Raw genomic sequence first — 22,646 nt, forward strand, 5'->3', positions numbered from 1 at the left:
TGTGTGTGTGTGTGTGTGTGTGTGTGTGTGTGTGTGTGTGTGTGTGTATGCTGTGACAAAACACCATGACTGAAAAGCAACTTGGGGAGGAAAGAGTTTATTCAGCTTCCATATATATCCACAGCACTGTTCATCATCAAAGCAAGTCAGGACAGACAGGAACCTGGAGGCAGGAGCTGATGCAGAGGCCATGGAGAGGCACTGCTTACTGGTTTGCTCAGCCTGCTTTCTTATAGAATCCAGGGCCACCAGCCCTGGGATGGCACCACCCATCAATCACTAATTAACAAAATGTCCTATAGCCAGATTGTATGTTAGAGGCATATTCTCAATTGAGGTTCCCTCCTTTCATATAACTCCAGTTTGTGTATCAAGTTGACATAACTAGCTAGCACATTGTGTATATACATATGTATATTACTTATATACATATGTAATTGCATACATGAGATATATGTAATTACATGAGATTCTACATGAATCATTTAATATGTACATGTAAAAAAAGGAATAACAAATACTGTTAGCAATGATAACATCATTCTCATGGAGTGTGCTTTCCTGAGTGATGTACAAGGCATAGTTCCTTCCTTCAGTGTAGGCTCTTCCATGCTTGTCCAGTCACTTCATATGTGGAAGTGGGCTTTCATGTTGTACTTTACTTTAGATGTTTGTTTATTGAACAAATGAAGAGTGAATTATAAGTTGCAGTGACTTCTAAGTACTTATTAACAAGTAGTGAACAAAATTTCTTTACCATTATATTTACTTTCGGATATGAGGAAACAAAGTAACCATACACTTGATAATAAAGAAGCTATGTAGTATATTAGAATATTACCTGTAAGCTTTGAGCTGTGGAGAAAAGTAATAGAGTAAGGGGGACTGGTGTGTTACAGCTTGTAATGGGGGTAAGTACAGGGCCTATTGTGAAGGATGGTCGTCAGTCATTTGAGGAGAGACTTCTTAGAAGCAAGAGAGTTAAATGTGTAGATATTCAGAGGGGAGAAGTCTTCAGAAAGTGGGAACAGGAAGTGCATAGAGTCCAGTGTGACTGCAACAGATGTCGGAGAGTTGTAGAATGTGAGATCAGAGCAGTAACAAGGAGTCTGCCTGAGTGGTCTTGGAAAGTCAGCCAACCATTGAACTTCTTTCTCTTGTGAGGTTGATAAGCCAGTGTATTGTTTACTGGGCCATGGAGTCAGTGAAAGGAAAGCTATAGTTTTATTTAATTACAAATATATGCACATATCCCTTCAACTATTCCACTAGCTCTGTACCCCTAAACTTCTTTGAAGAGAAAAGTAGACTGAGCTCCTTGGCCTGTACATAGCATGTGCTGTCAAAACTGTTTCTCTCGTCTTTTTCCATTCTCCAGGGTGTGAGAACCTCTGGCCTGTGTGCTCAGTAGACAGTCAGCCTCTTGTGACTTGTTTCCATTGGCAGGGGCTCACTAAGCCTGTCAGTAGAGTCTTTCCTATGTTGGTCCAAAATCTGCTTTTGAATTTGTGTTCATTAGTCTACAGTTAATTTATCTAGGGCTCAGTTAGGTAGTTGACAGAATGGTAAAAGTCAGCGTCAGCAGGAGAAAGGAGACTTGTGAGAACTGTCTTTGAGCCTTATGCAAGCATTCATCTTTAGACCAAAACCTCTAAAGGGAGAGAAATGTGTAACCCTTACCATAATCTTCCTACGGTCTTTTCAGTGGTCTCCCTTGTGGTCCTTATGGGTCTCAGTGGCACCACACCAAGCAAGAAGTAGGTGGCTTTAGTTGGCATGTCCTTCAGACTCAGTGGCCAGCTGTATTCTCACTCTGCCTCCATCTTTCATTTGAATTAGCCTTTAGCAATTCACTAATGTGTCAGGAGCCATTCTCTCTACCCTCTCCAGGGACTTCTCTGGACCTACTAGAGGTGCTCAGAGCCACTGGACTCAGGCCCTTGCTCCATGCCCTCGCCGTTCTGCTCTCATAAGTCATTACACTGAGTGACTAAACAGCATCACAATTTTACTAACAAATTTGAAGAATTTTTAAAGTAATTTTGACTGCATTACTTTATTAATAAGTGAGTTGTTTTGATTTAATCTAAAGCTGTGACAAGGATTATACTTACAAATACTTTTTAATTTAGTGACCTTCTGTCCCCACCCAAACTGCATGCAAACCATCACCATTGAGAGCTGTGGGCCACAGTGATTGTTCCCTAATGAAGATCTCATATTAACAGTACTGCAATGTGCCAGTCATTTGTTACTTGATTGTATTTACATAATCCTTCTGATTCACGACTTCTGTGTTTTTGGCTTCTCCCTCTTGTTCACAGCAGATGTTGCGGAGATGTGTTAAAAATCATTAGCACAGAATTGAGGTTGTCTTCCTAATGTAGTCAAAATAATTGCCTCTCTTATAAAAGAAAATGTGGATAGGATAATTGTAATGTTATCTGTCTCCCCTGTGTCTGACTCTTTTTTTCTCTCTCACATATATAGGCTAATATGGTCAATACACAAATCTGTATAAAATCTCTACAATAAACAACTAGTGTGAAGATCTTCAATTCCTCTGTTCTTTCTTGTATTTTGTGTCCCTCTGAATGACTACACAGAGAAAATTGTGATAAATTTTCATGATAAATAATCAGTAAATAATCATATTTTATATTAACTGTTGAATTTAGTAAATCTTGTGTATATTTGACTTAGAATGTTTTGGGGTGTGGGAAGTTTCTGGGGTGTGGAGTCCTAGGGCAAAATGAGCAGATGCTCTTCAGTCAGTTATAACTTCAGTGCTGGGGTTAGGGTTTTGGTATAAAGTTTTATAAAAGCCTGTATCATACATACTAAACAATTCTGCTTCATTGTATTTATTTATGTTTTAAGATTTGTTGGTTGTGTTTGAGGAAGATGGAGGAAGGGAGATGCCTCCTGTTTTGAGGCAGGATCTCTTGTAACTTCTGCTACTGTGCTGCACATAGGAACTTCTGGCCACTTAAATCTCCACCTCCCACAAAGCATAGGAGTGCAGAACTACAGATGGTACCACCTACTGCTTCCAGTTTTTTATATGGGTCCTAAGAATTGAGCTCAGGCTGTCAGACATGCACGATCAATATTTCTATGCCTTTAATCATCTCCTCAGCCCCCTATTGTGTTTCTTGGTGAAATCTAATATATATATAAATAAAATCAATTTTTTGAGATAGGGCCTGATATATTTCAGTGAACATATAGCTGTCTAGGTCGCAAAGAAAAATTGTAAGTGATTTGTAAAGTACTGTTGATTTGCTTAGATACATATCATTGTGTACATATTCTAACATAACCAATCTTGACACATTCCTCCTTTTTTTTTTTTTTTTTTTTAACACTCTTTGGAAGCAGTCCTCTGGTCACGACAGAAGGGAGAGTCACAGTTCATACCATCGGAGCTCGTCCCCAGAAGACAGGTACCTCTCCTATGAATTTCATATGTCCATCAAATTGTTTGTATGTTTTTTTTTGTTGTTTGGTTTGGTTGTTGGCTTTTTGTTGTTTGTTTATTTGTTTGCTGTTTTTGTTTTGTTTTTCAAGGCAGAGTTCCTGTGTAACTCTGCCTGTCCTGGAACTTGCTCTGTAGACTAGGCTGGTTGTGAACCTAGAGATTTGCCTGCCTCTGCCTCCTGAGTGCTGAGATTAATGTCCTGTGCCACCACCAAGATTCTTTGATTCTTAATTTTAGGGTGGACATTGAAGTACTGCTTTTGCTATTATAGCTTGTTATATATTCATACAGCCTTTTATATTAAATTTTTATTTATATTATAGCGTAATTATATTGAAATAAGAAATCTAAAAATAGTACCAGTACTACGGCCATATCATTTATTCCGTGAGGGTCACTAAAATAATCCTAAGGGGAGTCACCCTATGCCTTGTGCACTTTAGTCCTATTCCGTCCTGCCGTATATCTCCCAGGACCTTTCCTTTAGGACCTTGGTTTGTGACCACTACCACCCTTACCAGTCACCTACTTTGTGCCAATCCCAGACATACACAAGTGCAAGGTAATTGTAGATATGTATGTGAAACACAAGTTATAGTACCATGTAAGTTATATAACTTCCCTTAATGTTCTCTGATTTTATTGAGTTTTAAGCACCAAACAATAGATTAATGGGTCCATCCTTGTTGTTCAGTGTTTTCAGTACTACAATTTTCAGAATAATATCTAATGGTTATAATGTTTAGAGTAGAGTTAAATAGAATAACAGTTACTGATATTGTTCTCATTTACTCAGTATAGCTATAAGAAGGTATTTGTAAAATATCCTCTTTCTGCCTATCATGTATCATTTCTAGATTTATCCCTTTACCAAGGGCAGTGTAAATCAGGAGGATGAGTAAATCTGGTTCATTCTAGGAGTTGTTTTGCTGTGCTCATGCTGGGAGCTTCTGTAATTCAGACTCTGGATAAGTGCCAGGACAGTGAGCCATTAGTTAAAATAATAGTTCACTAGGATGTCATACAGTTTGTAAAGCTGTTTGGACTTTCCAGGTATAACAGAGTTGTCTTCAAAGTACAGCTCGGGTTTTCTTCTGTGTTAGATATACAGAACAAGAACGGTCCCCCCGGGATAGGGACTACTCTGATTACAGCCGGTCAGACTATGAGCGATCTAGAAGAGGATACTCTTACGATGACAGCATGGAATCACGGTAAGTGTTGGCATCTTAACTGCAGAAAAGTAACATTCCTTTATATAGTACTTGAGTAGCTTTCTCTTGGAGACTGGGCCTAACACATCCTGGGCTGATCTTGAACTGAAATGGCCGAGAATGACCTTGAGCTCTGATTCTCCAACTTCTACCTTCTGAGCTCTGGGATTACAGCATGCACTGTCATGCCCAATGTGTGTGGTGCTGGGGATCTAAACCTGGGCTTTGTGAATTACTCTGCTGAGTAAGTTACATCCCCAGCCCAAATTGTCTTTACTTTGTATAATGGAAACTAAGATTAAAGCAAGCTGCTAGTGCTGATTGCATGCTTTTAGGGGCCAGGCTTCTAAGAAGGGCTTCATGTGAATTAACTCTTAAGACAACAGATAAATACACTAGATTCTGCCTGTTTTATAACCGAAGAAACTCGGGTCTAAAAATGCTTAGTAATTTGTGTTTTTGAAACATAACAGTGTCAAGCCCAGATCTGACTGACCTTGACCATGATGTTGTCCCATGTTGTACTGCAGCATGAATTGCATCCAATGATTTCACTTAGGAGCTACACTAAGGGAAAGGGGATGTTGTCAGATAGTTATCTTTTTCTGTAATCATCTTTTTCTATAGTGTGGCAGAGGAATACTGAGAATGAAAATTTTAATTTGTAGGGTTTTTTCCCCCCTAAATAAATTACTTTTATTTGAGTCTTGGAAAACTTGGCTACTCTGTTCCTCCAGCCAACAATTTTCTGGTTGATAATTGATACTACATCTTGATCTTAATTTTGACTCCATGTAACCCCTGCCTGTGTTACTTCAGTACAACTCCTTACGTTTGGTCCAGTGTAGGAATATAGTGTCATGAGGCCCTCAGTCATACTGTGAAGCAAGCAGACTAGGCTTTACTGTTGATATAAAGTTGAGGGCTGGAGAGATGGCTCAGCAGTTCAGAGCACTGGCTGCTCTTAACTCACATTCATAAGTGTACTCACGTACATAAAAGAAATAAATAAAGCTTTTTTAAAAAGTGAAGAGTTGAAAAATATTTCATAAATGTTTCTGTCTGGGTTGCGTCTGCACAGCGATGCAGGGAAGCCTCTGTGGAGAAGTGACTGCATCAGCTGGGGCATTCCAGTTCTCTCAGCACTCAGTGAGTGTTGGCCACTTCTGCCAGAGCTGCTCCCACGGAGCGTGTCGCATGCAGTAGATCAGCCAGTTTGCACCAGCCCTCTTGCTGACTAGTTGGGGGTTAAATATTTTCCTTCTTTTTTTTTTTTTTTTTTTTGGTTTTTTTCGAGACAGGGTTTCTCTCTATAGTCCTGGCTGTCCTGGAACTCACTCTGGAGACCAGGCTGGCCTCGAACTCAGAAATCCACCTGCCTCTGCCTCCCAAGTGCTGGGATTAAAGGCGTGCGCCACCACCGCCCGGCTAAATATTTTCATGATAGTTGTATTTTTTAAAAGTTAAGTGAACAAACTCTTTTCTGAGAAAAGAGCAAAATATTTTCTAAGTTCCTTATGTTTTTAGAGAAAATAAAAAGCAGAGTTTTAAAAGGTGTTAAAGAGAAGATAAACACATATATTAAAGGAAAGAGTAACTGTAACTAGAAAATAGTTCTTTCTACAGCATCTTAATAACCAGAGGCCCTGAAACTTCCGATAAAAACAGTAATTCTTTCAAGTGACAGTTTCAACCCTTAGGCTTTTATTAATGCATTTACACATTTAAATGTAACATTATAAAAATAAACTCTTATTTCTTCTCTATGCAATTTACCAGATATACCACAAACCACTTTGTCTTCATTTTCATGCCACACTTTTGCCTACTTAGAAACTACATTTTCCATCATCTCTAGTGTAAACATTTTAACAGGTATTAGTTGGCTTTTTGAGTGCAGTTTGATTCAGCTACTGCTGCCATACTAGATTCTTTACTGTTTCTTGATGGTGTCACCTGGTCTTGATGCCCCTGCTCAGTTTTGCGCCATGTGGCCCTCTTAGGTAAGGAGTGCCGTTCTCCCTAGCCAGCTTGCATTCATGGTAAAGCCTACTTAAAGCCTTAGCCCTGGCGTAAGTTATCTTCCCTGTGAGCATTGCTTCACCATTCTGAACCCTTCGTCTCTCACATCTCATTCATTCTCTGTGCACTCCATGGTAAGAATGATCGTGTGTTTCCTCCCCACCTTCCCACTCCACTTTATAGAAGTAGGGACCGAGAAAAACGCAGAGAAAGAGACGCAGATCATCGTAAACGGTCCCGGAAATCCCCATCCCCCGAAAGAAGGAGCCCAGACCGAGGAGTGACCCAGAGTTCTACTCAGGAAGAACCTGCATCGAAGAAGAAGAAGGATGAGCTGGATCCGCTGCTCACCCGCACTGGGGGAGCATATATTCCTCCTGCAAAGCTCAGGATGATGCAGGAACAGATTACAGATAAAAACAGGTAAGTTGATGTACTATATCTCCAAAGCAAAGATAGCCCCACTGAACAAGGAATAGAGTAATGTAATTAGCTTTGGTTGTTAAGAGTGTACTTAGTTTACCATGATAGAGACCACAAATTATAGGCCTCTTGTCTTTCTTATTGCAGAAACTGTATACTGCTTGTTGTGATTTTAGCTCATAACTTTTCTCATGTTTCTGTGTGTGTTTGTGTGTGTGTGTGTGCGCGCGCGCGTGTGCACACATATGCACTCCTACATATTTGTGTCTCCACACATACTTGTAGTTATGTTTGGAAGCCAGAGGATAGCTGTGAGGCACTGTCCATTTTCATTTCTTTTCTTTTTGAGACCGGGTCTCTCAGTGGTCTGAAACTTGCCAAGTGGGTCAGGTTGGCGGGCCAGCAAGCCGCAGGGATGCAGCCTGTCTCTTCTCTATTATCAGCGTGCTGCACTCTGCCAGGCATTTTTTACGTAGACTTGGAGATCAAAGTCGGGACTTGGTGTTCCTGTGTGTGTGTCAGAACTTGCCGGTGATGTTTGAAATGTAACACAGGCGAGTGTGAGAGATGACCGCCATCGGTGCCAGCTTCGTCGCCTAGGTATTTTGTTCACAAAGGCAGCAGGGAAGAGTCAGTATGAAGTTTTTTCCCAATCCAGTACAAAGTGCTTTTTTCAATTGTGAAAGAAAAGCATTATTAATTGAATTATTGCATCTTCGGTACAGTAGGCAGGGGAGAGTTAACAACATATGCAAACTGAAACAGTTCTAGGAGAAAATTCATACATAGTGGAGGTCTGTCCATGGACAGAAGGTACAAGTAGAAAATGCAAGTCTGTAGGTTTTTTTTCGTGGAGTGAAGCTCCTGAGTTAGGAAAAGTCACTGTGCTTAATGTCTTCCAGTTTCCTAGACAGTTGTCATTATGCACGAGCAGTATCTTACTGGCTGGGTTAGTTACTGAGTCACAGATCTGCTTCTCTAGAGACAGGGACTTACCAAAGTGTTTGGAGTGAGACATTGGGTCACCTTTGTCATAGTGTGGGCAATAAGAGGCAAAGAGTTTGGTCGATAGAGAATTTTGAAGCAACAACAAAGTATCAATTGCAAGTCAGTCTGTTAGTCTGCCTCTCATCCTCATTGTTTACGAGCAGTTCTAAGCAATGACCTAATGGTTAGGTATCAGTGACCTAGTACTCAGCAGCACTGACCTCACTGCTGCTTTCTGCAGGGCTGTGTTACACCAGCCTTCTGTAGGTCCGTACATGAAATTCAGGCAGTTGGCTCTAGAATCTGGGTTGGAAAAACTGCATTTTATTTTTATTAATCCCTAACTAAATTTTAGCATTTCTTTGTACTGGAAGTGTAACTAGAGAATACAGTCCCAAATAGTATGTTATAGATAGTGCGTACTATGGCCATGTTACTTGGAATTCAGATTGATACTTGGCTTCCTACCACTTCCTGTTATTTTCTGTCTGAAGATGCTCAGAGCACACTGTATCAAGCCTGTTCTTTTTTTGTGCTTTAACAACTATCTCAGGATCTGTTGTAACCTTTTGTATTATATGCATTCCAGGAAGCTTACTAATTTCACTAGACTTCAAAGGAAACATATAGAGGAAAAGGCTCTGATTTCCTACAGAGCAATAATTACAAAAATCATAGATTTTTAAAGAACTTTAAAAGACCTTGGGCATTATCAAGTTAAGTGTAAAAAAAAAATCCAAGTGAAGCTAAAATGCCCAAATGTAAGTTAAAAGCAGCACAGCTGTGTAGCTTTCAGCTGTGCAACTCCAGGGTAACGGCATTAACAGAAGGGCTTTCAGATGCTCAGACAGTGTGTCAGATCCAAGGTCCCATGTGACTTTCCCTTCTTTTGGTAATTTTTAGCTTAGCATACCAGAGGATGAGCTGGGAGGCTCTGAAGAAATCCATCAATGGTCTCATCAACAAGGTCAACATCTCTAATATAAGTATTATTATCCAAGAGCTCCTCCAAGAGAACATTGTCAGAGGGAGGTAAGTAACCATTACCTTGTATATTTCATAGTAACTTTTTTAAAGAAACATAATGTCTCTGTGAACAATAAGCGTTGATTTGTTATGTTACTTCATTTTAAAGATATTTGTGAATGTTTATTTGAAATGGAGTTCTTTTAAAATGTAGGCTATTAAGTAACTTAAACCATATTGTTCAAGGTTAATAAACCAATGCTTTTTGAGATTTGCTATCATGCCATAGTTTTGCATAGACATTAACTAAATGTCTCCAATAATTTAAATCCATGAGGCATAATAATTATTAAAATATGCTATTTCAAATAATTTTGATTTTTTTAAATTGACATAAAATCTTTATAAATTTTTTATTAACAGTGTGATACTTTTTAATATATACATTCTGTGTTGTCACAAGTGTGAGGATTTCTTTAATGCCGAATGCATCCCATTGTGTGAATGGCATTCCATTGTCTGTCATTGGCATGGCGCTCCATTTGGCTCTTGTGGGTAATGCTGTCGGGCTATGCTGTGTAGCTCAGAGACTTAGTGTTTTCCCTCCTGGCTGCATTGCTGTGCATTCCTGTTTACAGTCCATGTGTGTTCCCAGTTCTCTGCCTCCTTGGGAATACTCACCTTTGGTTATTCTATGGCAACCATTATGCAGGATGATACATCATGTGGCTTTACTTTGTATTCGTCTGATGTGATGTTTCATGACAGCCCGTCTGTATTTTCTTGAAATGTCCATTTAGATGTTTTGTTGATTTTCAAAACTTGGTTGTATGTTTTATTACTTTTGGCAAATATTTTGGATATTAGTTCCTTACCAGATAAATGGCTTGCAGATCCTTTCTCTCATTTTGTATATGTCTCTTGACTTCATTGATGGTTTCTAGCACTGTGCATAAGCCTTTTAGATCAATGCAGTCTCATTTGTCAAGTTTTCTTGGGTTACTTGTGGTTTGGAAGTTCTATTTTAAATTTTATCAATTCAAGCAAATATCATGGAGCTTCTCTCCTACAAGTTCTACAGATTCTGTTTATTAATCAGTTTAGGTTACTTTGTGTGTTTTGCATAAGATTAAAGTATGCTTTTATTCTTCTGCGTGTTGCCATCTGGCTTTCCTACCACTTTGGAACACACTGCCTTTATGTCAAAATACAATTAAATTAAAATGTATTAATTTATCTCTAGGTGTTTTGTTCTGTTGGTTTCTATTAAGTTTGTGGCAGTACCATGCTGTTTGATTTTGTGGCTTTGTGTAGTAATAGGTTTTAAATCAAGAAAAAGGTGCCTCTTGCTTTTTCTTTTTTTCCTGAAGACTTTGGCTATTTTTATTTTTTATATTATATACTAATTTTAAGAGCTTTTTTTCTTCTGAAAAATGCTGCTAGAATTTTGGTGGGTATTACATTGAATTTGGGTAGCATGACAAACAGCATACATGAGTTTCCGGTCTCACTGCTGAGATAGTGTCACCTTTAGGTTTGTTATTTTGTCCTCTATTCCAGTTCACATTCTAATTAAAGCAGAGTGAGAAGGAGAGATGGCTGGGGAAGATGGACAGGAAATTTGACGAAAAATGAAGGGAATCATCAATTCTTATTTGAATTCTAATAATATGTGTTTTTTTTCTTGCTTTAAAGATTAAAGAAATAGAAATAAGTATCACATATCTCTTAGTTCTAAATCTGAGTGCTATCTCCTTGTGTGATTTCACATCACCTTGATTGTAATCATTGAAAAATAGGACTCAGGGAGGCGTGTTGTTGGGAAACAGAAGATTGGCCAAGAGCCTCCCACTGTCCTTTGGAGCTAGTAGAGCTCTGTTCCCTTCACCTGGAAAATAGGCCAGGCAGGCATAGACAAGTGGCCGGGCTTGCTTCTGTCTTAACCTAGGTTCACTTCCTTCTCTCTTCTTGCAGCTCAGGAATTGTCTCTATTGTTTGGAATAATATAGCTTGCTGTACATCTCATGCACATAACGAGTGAGCGACTGTTCCTGGGGCTTCCACCACTGTGTTGTCTGTCACTTCATCTTAGGTCACCCATGTCTTACCTTTGTTCTTCTAAACCTACACCAACAGGAGACAGCTTAGAGCTGTGTCCCAGAACAGTTAGTGTATATAAGTGATGGACTTTATGCTGTGTAAATTTTATACACCCCAAGCAACTTTGGTTTTACGCCACTATTTTTTGGTTTTGGTTTATTTAAAATTTTTTTCATACAGTATATTTTGATCATGTTTTTCCCTGCCCCAGTCCTTTAAGTCTGGTTAGATGAAATGTGAATAGAAAAACACTAACTTTATTTAGAGAGAAATTTTTGAAAAAAAATCCTCATTTTATTTTACAAAACAAAGCACAATTTTATTTTCATAAAAGCATTTTTTTGAAATTGATTACCTTTTCCTAGGAAACATAATTAAGATTTAATTCTAAATAGGCTTTTATTATTCATGATTAGAAAATAGTTTTTCTTGCTTTTACGTATTTTTCTGAGTTGCTTGTTTGACTGTTGACTTTTGCTATGTTTTGAATAGAGGATTGCTGTCCAGATCTGTCCTGCAAGCACAGAGTGCGTCACCAATCTTCACTCATGTTTATGCAGCTTTGGTGGCAATAATCAACTCAAAATTCCCACAGATTGGAGAATTGATCCTCAAGAGACTAATTCTTAATTTTCGGAAAGGCTATCGAAGGAATGATAAGGTGTGTGTGAGTGGCTTGTAAGTAGACTGTTACATGAATAAAAGTAAGCGCGCTGGCTTCAGTGTAGCCTGCTCATTCTGTTACACAGCCTCTGGCTGTTAAGATGGCTGCCGGTATATTTCAGCTTTCATAGCTACTTCATGTCACTATTCCTGGATGAAAACAATTCCATATGTTCCCTTTTAAAGAGCTTGGTAATCTACTATCGATTTTATTGATACAGGAAAACTGATGATAGTTGATGGGTTAACTGTCTTTACTTTGATTTTTCAGCAACTTTGCCTGACTGCTTCAAAATTTGTGGCACATCTTATCAACCAAAACGTGGTAAGTAATTATTCTTAAAGCCTGATCAAACTCAGTGGCCTAAGACCATGGTCTTGATGCCATTTCCCCAGTTTGATCATCTTGGGTGAGATTTCACTTGTGCTTTAAATGCATCTGATATTCTGTATAGAGAAAATCTGTGTGTTATAAGGTATTTTGTTAGACTGATGCAGCTCAATACTGTGTGTGCTCACTGAGCCACTTAAGAGCACTGGCTGCTCTTTCAGAGGACTTGCGTTCAATTCCCAGCACCTACATGGTAGTTTACAACTGGCTGTAACTCCAATTCCAAGGAATCCAACCTCCTTATACAGATATACACACAGGCAAAATACTAATGCACATAAAGAAAAAAATAAATCATTAAACGGTGGTAACGAGTGCATCAGTAGTCATGCATATCTTTTCGGTTTTTGTTTATTCACTTGTTCAGAGTTTTTGTTTCTTACTAAATGTTGTATTGACTTCTCCATGGGTATGCGCCCTGTTGCATGGCTCCAACTGCAGTGCTCAGCCTAACACAGGAGCCAGCATGTGAATACATTGTTTAGGCCCCACTGTTCATCCCTTACCTCATCTCATGAGCAAAGTGGGTTTTGTTTGTTTAGGTCTTCCCCCCTCCCTCTATCTTCAGGGTGGCTATAAGCTACTGTGACGTCAAGGATGACCTTGAAATTCTGATCCTCCTGCCTCTTCGTTCTAAGTGTTTGGATTATAGCCATGTGCCACTGTGTCCAGTTTATGCAGTATTGAGGATTAATCTCAGGGATTCCTGCATGCTGGGCAAGCATTCTGCCAACTAAGCTGTATCTTCAGCCCCTGTTAATTTATTTTAAAGTTACCTATGCATTCCCTAAATATAGCATATAGAGAATTTTTATAGTGGTTCCATTTTATTAATGTTTAGAGAGAAAAAATTGGGGTAGATTCATTTTTATATAATTTTGTTAGGTTTTGCTCAGCCCTGATTATGTGCACATGCAACAAAAACTACATTAAACTTAATTGAAAGTGGTAATCACTGTGTACAAATTTGACATAAAGAAAAATTCACCTTAGTGTTGTAGTCATTTATATTTAGGCCCACCTTATGAAGTAGAGGTTAAATAATTGACATTTTTAAAATCCATGTAGCTTTATTTCATCGTCATCTTCTTTATACTAAGTGCTCCTGAGCCCATCATAAACTTTGCCTACAGATACATATTTGTGAAATACAGTAGGTTGAGTAATTTTGATCTGTTTTGAGTGCATATAATGTCCTTTTGTTTGATTTAAATTTTTGTATTCATCCACTATTCTGTGGAGTGTAGTGCCTTCTACTCAGCCTTGAAAATGAAACTGTTCGTGTTCATGGTCAAAGACCATGTGTACCATCATTCTTACTGTAATGTTCATGTATGTGGAAAGATTTTAATGTACTTGATCTTATTTTCTATAACACTAAAGTTTAGTTCTTTCCAGTGTCTGCTCTTGGAAATCTTTTATATTTTAACTTAATTAGTTGTCATGTGATTATAATAATTGGTTACTTAAGAGCAAGGAAACAGATAACCTTTCTGCAACAGCAGATGTATATTTCTGGTTTTAAAATTTTACTAGTTTACTAGAGATTTTTGTCATTACCACCAAACAGTTAAAATACTAACCCCTTTCCCTTCTCAATTAGATGTAAAGATTTTCTTACAATGATGTATGACTAACTCCATTCCTCCCTGTATACCCCCCTCAAAAATTAGTATGTTTCTAATTTCATACAGTGTAAAGATATTCTCTAGATTCAGGTTTAGATTGCTCTCTGAGTATCTTGCTTATAAAGGTCTATGGGTGACACAGTAAGCTATGGTTCATCCTCTCACCGCACCCTCTTAGTAAAACTTCACTCTCACTCTACAAGGCAATTTTTATGTGTTAATTTTAAAATATGGACCAGGTAAATAGTTTGATTTATCAAAAGGAACTAGGTTAGGACTGTAGCTCAGTGGTAGTGTGCTTTACTGGCATGCATGAGGCCCTGGACTACGTCCTAGTACTGCCATCCAAAAGTGAAATAAATAAATAAACAGGAAATATTCACAATTCAGCATCAATAATCTTTAAAATATTTTTTGGTATATTTTTTGTATAGCTTTAGACCTATTTGCAGAACAGATATAAATCATTGCCATCATATAAAGGGTATCAAATAAAGAACTGGAGTGGGAGAGATGGCTCAGTGGCTTAGAGCACTGGCTTTTCTGAGTTCTATTCCCAGCACTCAAAACTATCTGTAACTTCAGTCCCAAAGCATCCAACTTCCTCTTCTTATACATAAATGAAAATGAGTCTACTTGTAGATATATACCAGATACTTCTTTCTGTTCAATGTAGTGAATTAAAGAAATTATCTATACATTTTAATATTTACATGATGAAATTTATAGAAAACCAATATGTGCATTATGATCGTTGTAGAACACTAATTTGTGTTTAGAAGCTTGTCAGTAGTAGGTTAATAATGTAAAACTATTTTGTCTTTTCCCTATGTCTGCATTCTCTTAAGGCACATGAGGTTCTGTGCCTGGAGATGCTCACTTTGCTGCTAGAGAGACCAACAGATGACAGTGTTGAAGTAGCTATTGGCTTCCTCAAGGAATGTGGTCTCAAATTAACCCAGGTGTCACCAAGGGGAATCAATGGTAAGAGTATATTGGTTTGTATATTCTTTTTCATCTCCCATGGGGTTTCTCTGTGTAGAACAGGCTGGCCTCAAACTCACAAGAGATCTGCCTCCTTCTGACCCCTGAATGCTGGGATTAAAGGCATGTACCATCGTGCCTGGCTGTGTATTCTTACCAATTCGTATTCTGGTGTTAGAGTGATGTTTTTTATTGTTTTTTCCTTTCTTTTAACTTCAGCAATCTTTGAACGCTTGCGAAACATTCTGCATGAGTCTGAGATCGACAAAAGAGTTCAGTACATGATTGAAGTGATGTTTGCTGTACGGAAAGACGGATTCAAGGACCACCCTGTTATTTTAGATGGACTTGATTTAGTGGAAGAGGATGATCAGTTTACACATATGCTCCCCTTGGAGGATGACTACAATACAGAGGATGTTCTTAGTAAGCCTAGGGTGTGGGAAGCAATAGTGGGACACCAACATGTCAATGCAGGAAATAAACACCTAACTTCTTACTTATTTTTTAAGATGTCTTCAAGATGGATCCCAATTTTACAGAAAATGAGGAGAAATACAAGGCTATTAAAAAAGGTACGTAAGATTTGACAAATAGCTTGAATCAGTAGAAATAATGCAGATCCATTAAATTGAAAGGAATATTAATAGCCACTGACTCTCCCCAGACAGAAGCTCAGCCCCAGTGAAGCCTGTCCTTTGCTTCCTCGTGTGTGACTCTGTACTGTTTGCTCCTACAAGAAATTCATTCTGAATGCTGTAATTCTTTGCCCCTTTGCTTTTCTTTATGTTTCCCACTTCTTAGGAGGTACTCATAGATTACCAGGAGCTTTTGTTAGGCTTTTTTTCTATATCTACAGTGCCACAAAGCCGATACACAGCTGAGTGCTGTTCTCTATTGCAAGTGTCATACTTTCTTGCCTGTCAAGCTGGTTATTATTTAGATATCAGTAGTGTGCTGTAAGCTGTAATTTGAGACAGGCTTTTGGTGTGTTCTGTCTTTGCCATTACTAGCTAGATGATCTGGAACGTTATGTTTGATAGATAACACTGGTAGCTGTTATCAGTATCTTCCCAGGCGTGGCTATTCCTCTTTGATAATGTTGTCCAGGTATGCTTGTGATGGTTATGGCTTTGCTTATTTACTCTGGGTTGTGGTTTTACTTGAGAACAGCTTACTCCTCTGGAAGCGGCTGCACAGAATCATTGAGCTCCATCATTCCATTCTCTGCTTTAGTTATAGTTAGAAAGCTTCAGAAAGTCTTCTGTTTCTCTACAGAATTTTAGTGTGCTAAAATTCTGCTATCACAGACAGGTTTCTCTTCTTTGATTCACATTCTTAAAAGCTTTCTGTTGCTTTTGTTTCTTAAGCCATTCTTCTTTCTTTGCTTTCTGACTTCTTTTCCCTATAGTTTCCCTAAATGGCGCCTTCTTCTCTCCTGGCTATCTGTTATAATTTTTTTCTAGTTTACACTTGAGAATCTCATTAGGATCTAGGCAGTTGGCCAGTACATGGATTATGCTTTTTTATTATAGCAGTTCTCAAGTTCTGTGGTTTTGAGATCCCTTAATACTCTTTAAAACTAGACTCCGTAGAGCTTCGGTTTATATTCATACACGCATACACACACACACACACACACACACACACACACACACATATATATATTTATATATATTTTTGAATATTTACATATTAACTCATTTAAAAGTAATAAAATGGTATATATTACCATAAGAAACATTTTATGAAAATGATATTTAAGCAAAGGAACTTACTGAGAATGTAATGTATTTTATGTACTGTGCAGTCCCTTGCCTATAGGAGATGAGTAGTCTGTCCTGTGTTCTGTCGACTGCAGCTCCTTCTCTGCTTTCATTTAGAAACTGTAGTTACAAAGAGGAGTATTGTGATAGCCTGTGCAGATAAGTGTGTTATTTCTCCTGATACAATGACAGTCTTTAACTGCTAGTGGTTTCTTAAAAATTGATTTCATTTGAAATCTTAAATGGTGTCAGTGAATTTTCAGACTAAGTTAAATGTGAAAAATCTTTGGCATATGTGTCACTTCCAGTAGATCATTAAGCCATGACTCATTTTTGCAACATATTAGTCATTTGGAACATCCTTGTTTCACTGTGATGGTGATGATGATGATGATGATGTGGATGATGTGTGTTTGTGTGCGTACACGCGCACACTCTAACATAAACATCCTCAAAATCAAGATAATGTGTTAAGGACAGTATCTAAACTCACATTTGTCAGTGTTGCCACCTGTCTCATCAGAAGAGTGTGTCCCAGTGTTGGGATGCTATTGAAGGATAAATAGATACTTTGTAAAAATTAGATTTACTCTTACAAGCTTAAACTGTATCATGGTGGCAAATGCTATTTGTTGCTGTTTTTAAATTGAGAGTGTCATTTTGTTGCATTTGAAAATGCTTGCAGAATACCTAACAACATATATGGATGACATTGGCCATTTTTTTCAAATAAAAGTAAAAAAAGGTTGCTACTTTATCTTAAACTCAGGCAGTTACCCCAGCTTTGTCCTTTAGGGCACACTACACTGTCCATCTCTCTGTAATATAAGTGCTACATTGTTGTTTAAGGATGAGATGTAATAAAATTTCTATTTTACATCTTCATCTAGGGTATTTATAATTTAAATAAATGGGCTTTTTTTTTCTTCTGCAAGTGTGGCAGAAAGCAGCATTGATTCCCAGTCCATTTTGGTGTTTTGATTTGTGCTTAGATTGCAGTAATTTTAACCCCCATTGCTCTTGTCTGTTTTTGTAGATAGCAATTCAGTGAGAGAGCATCTAATACCTTAGAATTATTAGGAAAGTATTGTTGACCTCATAGGCAGCCTGACAGATTTCGGGTTCCCCTAGGGAGTCGTAGACTCTTCGCTGAAACCGTGTTTTATTCATCTGGTGAAATCCAGTTGCCAGTGCCAACAGAATTTTGGGAAGCTGATTTTAAAGGAGAGAGTGCTGTAAACTATCAGACAGTTCATTTGACCTTCATCTTTAGTAAAATATTCCCCTAGAACTGGCATAAAAAATGACCCCAGCAGGAAGTGAGCACAGCTTTGGTAATTAGCACCTCTGAGTGACCCAGGTGTACTTGTGTATTAGGTTTTTCAGCATTTGGGAAAACAGCAGGAGTGCCTGCCTTCCTACTTCTGAATACTAAATAGTTTCTTCTTTTCAAAGTCTGTGCTCTGTTGCATAATCAGCTAGACACTGGAGTGTTTCTTGGAGTTGCATGTGCGAGAAATGGTTTTAAGATTTGTCAGATACGGGCTAAATAGAAGCTCTACAGTCTTAATAAATGATTGTTCCTGCAGCATGATATTCCCTGCTAACGCTGACTCCTGGTTTACACTGCTTTGCAAAATAGAAATTAGAAGTCTCTAAAAGTGAGTTAAAACTTTCTACTAAGACTTCAGTGGTTATAATAAATGAGAAAGTGCAGTGTTGGTGAGCACTAACAGACCACTGACCATAGTTGTGGTCTATGTCATTTACACTATTGGTGTAGTAGATGCTCTTAGGTGATCTTTCATATACGTTCGTTTAGATCTAAATAGACAGTTTATTTAAGAAGTAATAAAGTGATGGTTTTACCAATTTTGTTTAAGATGTTTAAAATTGTTTTAGTTTTACGGATAAAAAAACTTGATTGACTGTAATATGCAATTTAACAATTATGTTTAAATTTACATTTTTCATTCTATTTAAAGTGAATACAGAATGATACTGATTCCCCTCCTGTATCGTTCCATGTTCACTCTTAACTCTGCATACCTGTGGCTTAAGCTTTCATCATAGACTACCCTCTCTCTGAAGATAGCATTTTAACTTTGAAATGCTAGCTGCAAGCTCTAGTTTTTTCCTGGTGCTCTTACCTACTCAGAAGCATCATGTGCCTTTTCTGTCTTCTTTCATTCCCTTGTTTCCATGAGCACATTTTATTTTGCAAAGAATGGCATAACTTGTTAACATCAGATGATTCTAATTGTTTCCTTGCTATAGCCTGAGGCTTGTGCGATTATGTTTATTGGCAGGTAAACAATTAAAATTAGATTCAGTGAAATGAGATTAACTTCTCAGAATAAGGTACATGTATCTAGCTCATTAATTTTTTTCTTTTTAAATTTACTTTGATTTGTAGAAATCCTTGATGAAGGAGACAGTGATTCGAACACAGAACAAGAAGCTGGAAGTAGTGAAGATGAGGAGGAGGAAGAGGAGGAAGAAGAAGGAGAAGAAGATGAAGGAGGTAAAGTATGGCTTTGTAAACACTCTAGGATAACGTGAATTCTGAGGTACTACTCTAGAATGGCTTTTTCCTTTCACTGAGAATGGATTGTGAAGGATGCCCTGGTGTTCAGTGGGAGAAGACAAGGGATACTTTTCAGGACCTTCTTGGACAGAAGACTGTCCCCCACAGTAGGATACCAGTCCCTAAAGTATTAAATAAGGACATTCAGTTTTTTCTAACAACATAAGTTTAATTTGATATTTTAGACCTTCAGTTCTAAAGGTACATTCATGTTGAGGGTGTGTGATTTATGTAACCTTGGCAAGTGTGTGACAGATGTGAATGACTAGATATTTGCTGTTCTTTTGGCAAAATGAGTAGGGAGGCCAACAACTACATTTGTACAGAAATAGGTTCATGTTCTTCCTCTTCAGTTCTGATTACATCATTACATCATTTCACAGAAAAACAAGCTCAACCTTTATTTGGTTGAATATCAGTAGTATAGCACCACACATAAGTCAGGCTTTACATGAATTATACATCTGGAAATATTAAAAGTATATCTTTTTTTTTAGGATAATATATGTCTTATAGTTAAATTGTTGTCCTGTAACATTTTATTAAAAAAATAGATTGGATTTCTCCACTATTATCTTTAATAAGTCACCTAAATCTCTATATAACACATTTCCCTTTAGAATTTCTTTGTTTTATCTGGGAATACTGTTTAAAATACTAATAATTATGTATAAGAAAAGTTTCCTTATGTCAATTGACAGATTTTGACATATTACACACATTGGACAGAGCCAACCTGCCAAAACCCATTGTTCTGTTAAACTGAATTTCAGTCCATCTAGGTCATCTGCTTAATCAAAATTGCTTATGACTCTAGAAATAATATTCTACAAAGTATCAGCATCCAAACAACACCTTCTGTGATCTCTAAATGAGTTTGTAATATAGACACAAACATAATTTTTTGGTGTGGTTGTGGACTCTGATCCAACAAAATGATATGGCAGAAGACCCAGAGTGACTCCATTAATCCTACAGATACTGATCTACAAACAGTGTTGAAATTATTGAATTTGATCATAGAATAAACTTGTATTTTTCTAATTGTTATATTTAACTTATTTCAGGACAAAAGGTAACAATTCATGACAAAACAGAGATCAACCTTGTCTCGTTTCGCCGTACGATATATCTTGCTATACAGTCAAGGTAAGATTCTATAGCTCAGTTGATCTTTTATTTTTATTTTGGGTAAAAGATGGGTAAGCAGGATCAGTGATACAGTTTAGAGTCTGATGACAGAAAATTAGACATCATTTCAACATACCCACACTTCACCCTGTCCTGTACCCAAGCTCAGAGGTCTCAGCACATCTGTTCTGTGTTTAGAAAGTAATGTGTCTTTACTTACTTAAAATTTCTTTACCTGAATAGATGCTGTTTTCTTTTTAGTGGTCATTCCCTGTAGTTAAAACTTTAAAATAACCAACTTTATATTAAAAGCTATCACAGTATTCGAATGTTAATAAAAATTTAATGTTTCTTTTTCTGATGTGGTTTTTAATCCTCAGGGTTCTAAGTTGAGAAGCATTATTGCTCTGCAGAGGCAGGTGGATAGAAATGGGATTGGGAGTTACACTTCGAAGGTTTTGAAGACTCTTAGAAGTAGTATTAAGAAATACCAGGATATCATGAAAATAAATTTCTTTCCTTTGAAGCCTATGTGTTTGATTTGAACAGAAATGCACAAGATCAGTAGATGCTTAGTTCATCTGTTATTTTGCATATGAATCAGCCTATTGATTTACATTTCACACAGGCTGTTTTCTTGGTTTTGGTTGTTGATAGGTTCTGTGGGTTTTCATTGAGCATGATGATGTCATAGCAATAATGAATCATAAGTAGGAGCCATCTTGTTTTCATTGTCTGAAACCTTCAAATAGATGTATACTAAACAGCAAAATACTGATTAGAAAGATGTTTTGTTTATCTTGACCTATATCTTTGTCTTTCACATGAAGAAACTACTAGTTTGTCTGTACAGCCAGAAGTTGAGAATGCTTTTAGTTTGCCATCCTTGCTGTCCTTTTCAGACATCCAGTGTTCATCATCAGAAGCATATCATTCTAATGCTGCTGTCAGCACTGACTGGGAAGAGGTTCAATACAGCTCTGTTTAACTGTCTAGAAGAAACCCTTGTTTAAGTTGCCTTACCTTTGCTAATCTCTCATTCACAGAAATTACCAAAATCAAAAGCACCAAGACACAAATGGCAGCCACTATTGCACAGTTGCTCTTCATTGTTGTTGTGTGTCAGGGGCAGCCCTGCTTATACACTGAAGGCCTAAATAGACCTAACATGCATGCCTGCTAACACAAAGTCTTGGATCTCTGTGGTAAAACACTGAAACAGATGCCTAGAAGCTATTGTAAACAAGCAGCTTTGGTGGAAAATTGCCAGGCTAAATAGCCATAGACCTTGTAGATAGGTAACCTTGGTGGATAGTACCAACTTAGATAAGGACAAGTAAATTATAGAGTCATAGTGACATGTCCCCTAATCCTTCATCCAGCTGATATGCTGTTCTGGAAGATATCTGTACTCCCCCTGAATACCCACACTCTTGCTTCATCCCCTTCCTCACATCCTGCCTTTTTTGTGTATATAAACCCTGTGTGAAAAAGTCAAAATTGCGATCTGATCAGACTATAGACAGATCGTCATTTCTTGCGTTTGCCTGTTTTCCCCCATCTCCTCTTCCAGGTGACCTCCCCAGACCCCTGTTTAATGCCCTGCTGGACAGGACAGTTGTGCTTACAGCTCTTGTCGTTCCTACATGACTGTTTTACCGAGCCGTGCAGTTATCTGTGACAGTGGTTGCTAGACTTAGAAACCCACACATTACAAGAAAAGTACAAGTGATCGGTAGATACACTATGGAGAACTTAGAAATGAGAGTCTTTGGTGATGAAATCTCATAAAAAATACTCTTTCAAATATCTAGACAGTGAAGTGCTGTCATTGCTCACCAAAAGCAGAAGTAGATTAACTTCTTTTTTTTTTTTTTTAAGCAGTGGAACTGAGCATTGAATTTTATTAGATTCACAGAAACATGAGTAAACTCTTTGCAGAAAGCCTTTTGGAAACATGAGCCAAGGTCTTTGTTTATTGGAAAACAGTAAAGGGAACAATAAGTGATCAGTAACTAAAATACATGATCAAATGTCTGCTTTGTGCCTTCCTTGAAAATGGAGTTGATCATAACTTGTTAAGAATATAGGAAATGGTCTGATGCATGTCAGCTTGGAGAAGACAAGTAGACCATGCAGAGCTGTGTCTCCTCTGTCTTAACTGAAAACAGGCAGCCAGCTCAAGACAGGACACTACATGGCAGCACTGCTTGCCTACCCTGAAGGGAGGTCGGATTACAGATCCCTGCCCTCGTGTGTGTGTGTGTGTGTGTGTGTGTGTGTGTGTGTGTGTGTGTGTGTGT

The 22,646-nt window shown here is 37.8% G+C and overlaps 1 protein-coding gene across 4 annotated transcripts in view; it reads left to right on the plus strand.

Annotated features, from left to right (window-relative positions):
• The window catches only part of Cwc22 (CWC22 spliceosome associated protein homolog), a 46,927-nt gene that overhangs the window by 9,931 nt on the left and 14,350 nt on the right, over nt 1–22,646 (plus strand). The window contains exons 3-13 of one of the 4 annotated variants that reach the window (XM_028762893.1): nt 3,379–3,446; nt 4,585–4,695; nt 6,901–7,140; nt 9,031–9,159; nt 11,686–11,854; nt 12,128–12,181; nt 14,724–14,859; nt 15,079–15,285; nt 15,372–15,434; nt 19,042–19,149; nt 20,280–20,361. In XM_028762893.1, coding sequence (XP_028618726.1) covers nt 3,379–3,446; nt 4,585–4,695; nt 6,901–7,140; nt 9,031–9,159; nt 11,686–11,854; nt 12,128–12,181; nt 14,724–14,859; nt 15,079–15,285; nt 15,372–15,434; nt 19,042–19,149; nt 20,280–20,361 — 1,367 coding nt within the window. The other 3 variants (XM_028762894.1, XM_028762896.1, XM_028762895.1) reach the window with 3 other exon arrangements.

Source organism: Grammomys surdaster, unplaced genomic scaffold, assembly GCF_004785775.1.
Source record: "Grammomys surdaster isolate TR1022 unplaced genomic scaffold, NIH_TR_1.0 136, whole genome shotgun sequence".
NCBI lineage: Eukaryota > Metazoa > Chordata > Mammalia > Rodentia > Muridae > Grammomys > Grammomys surdaster.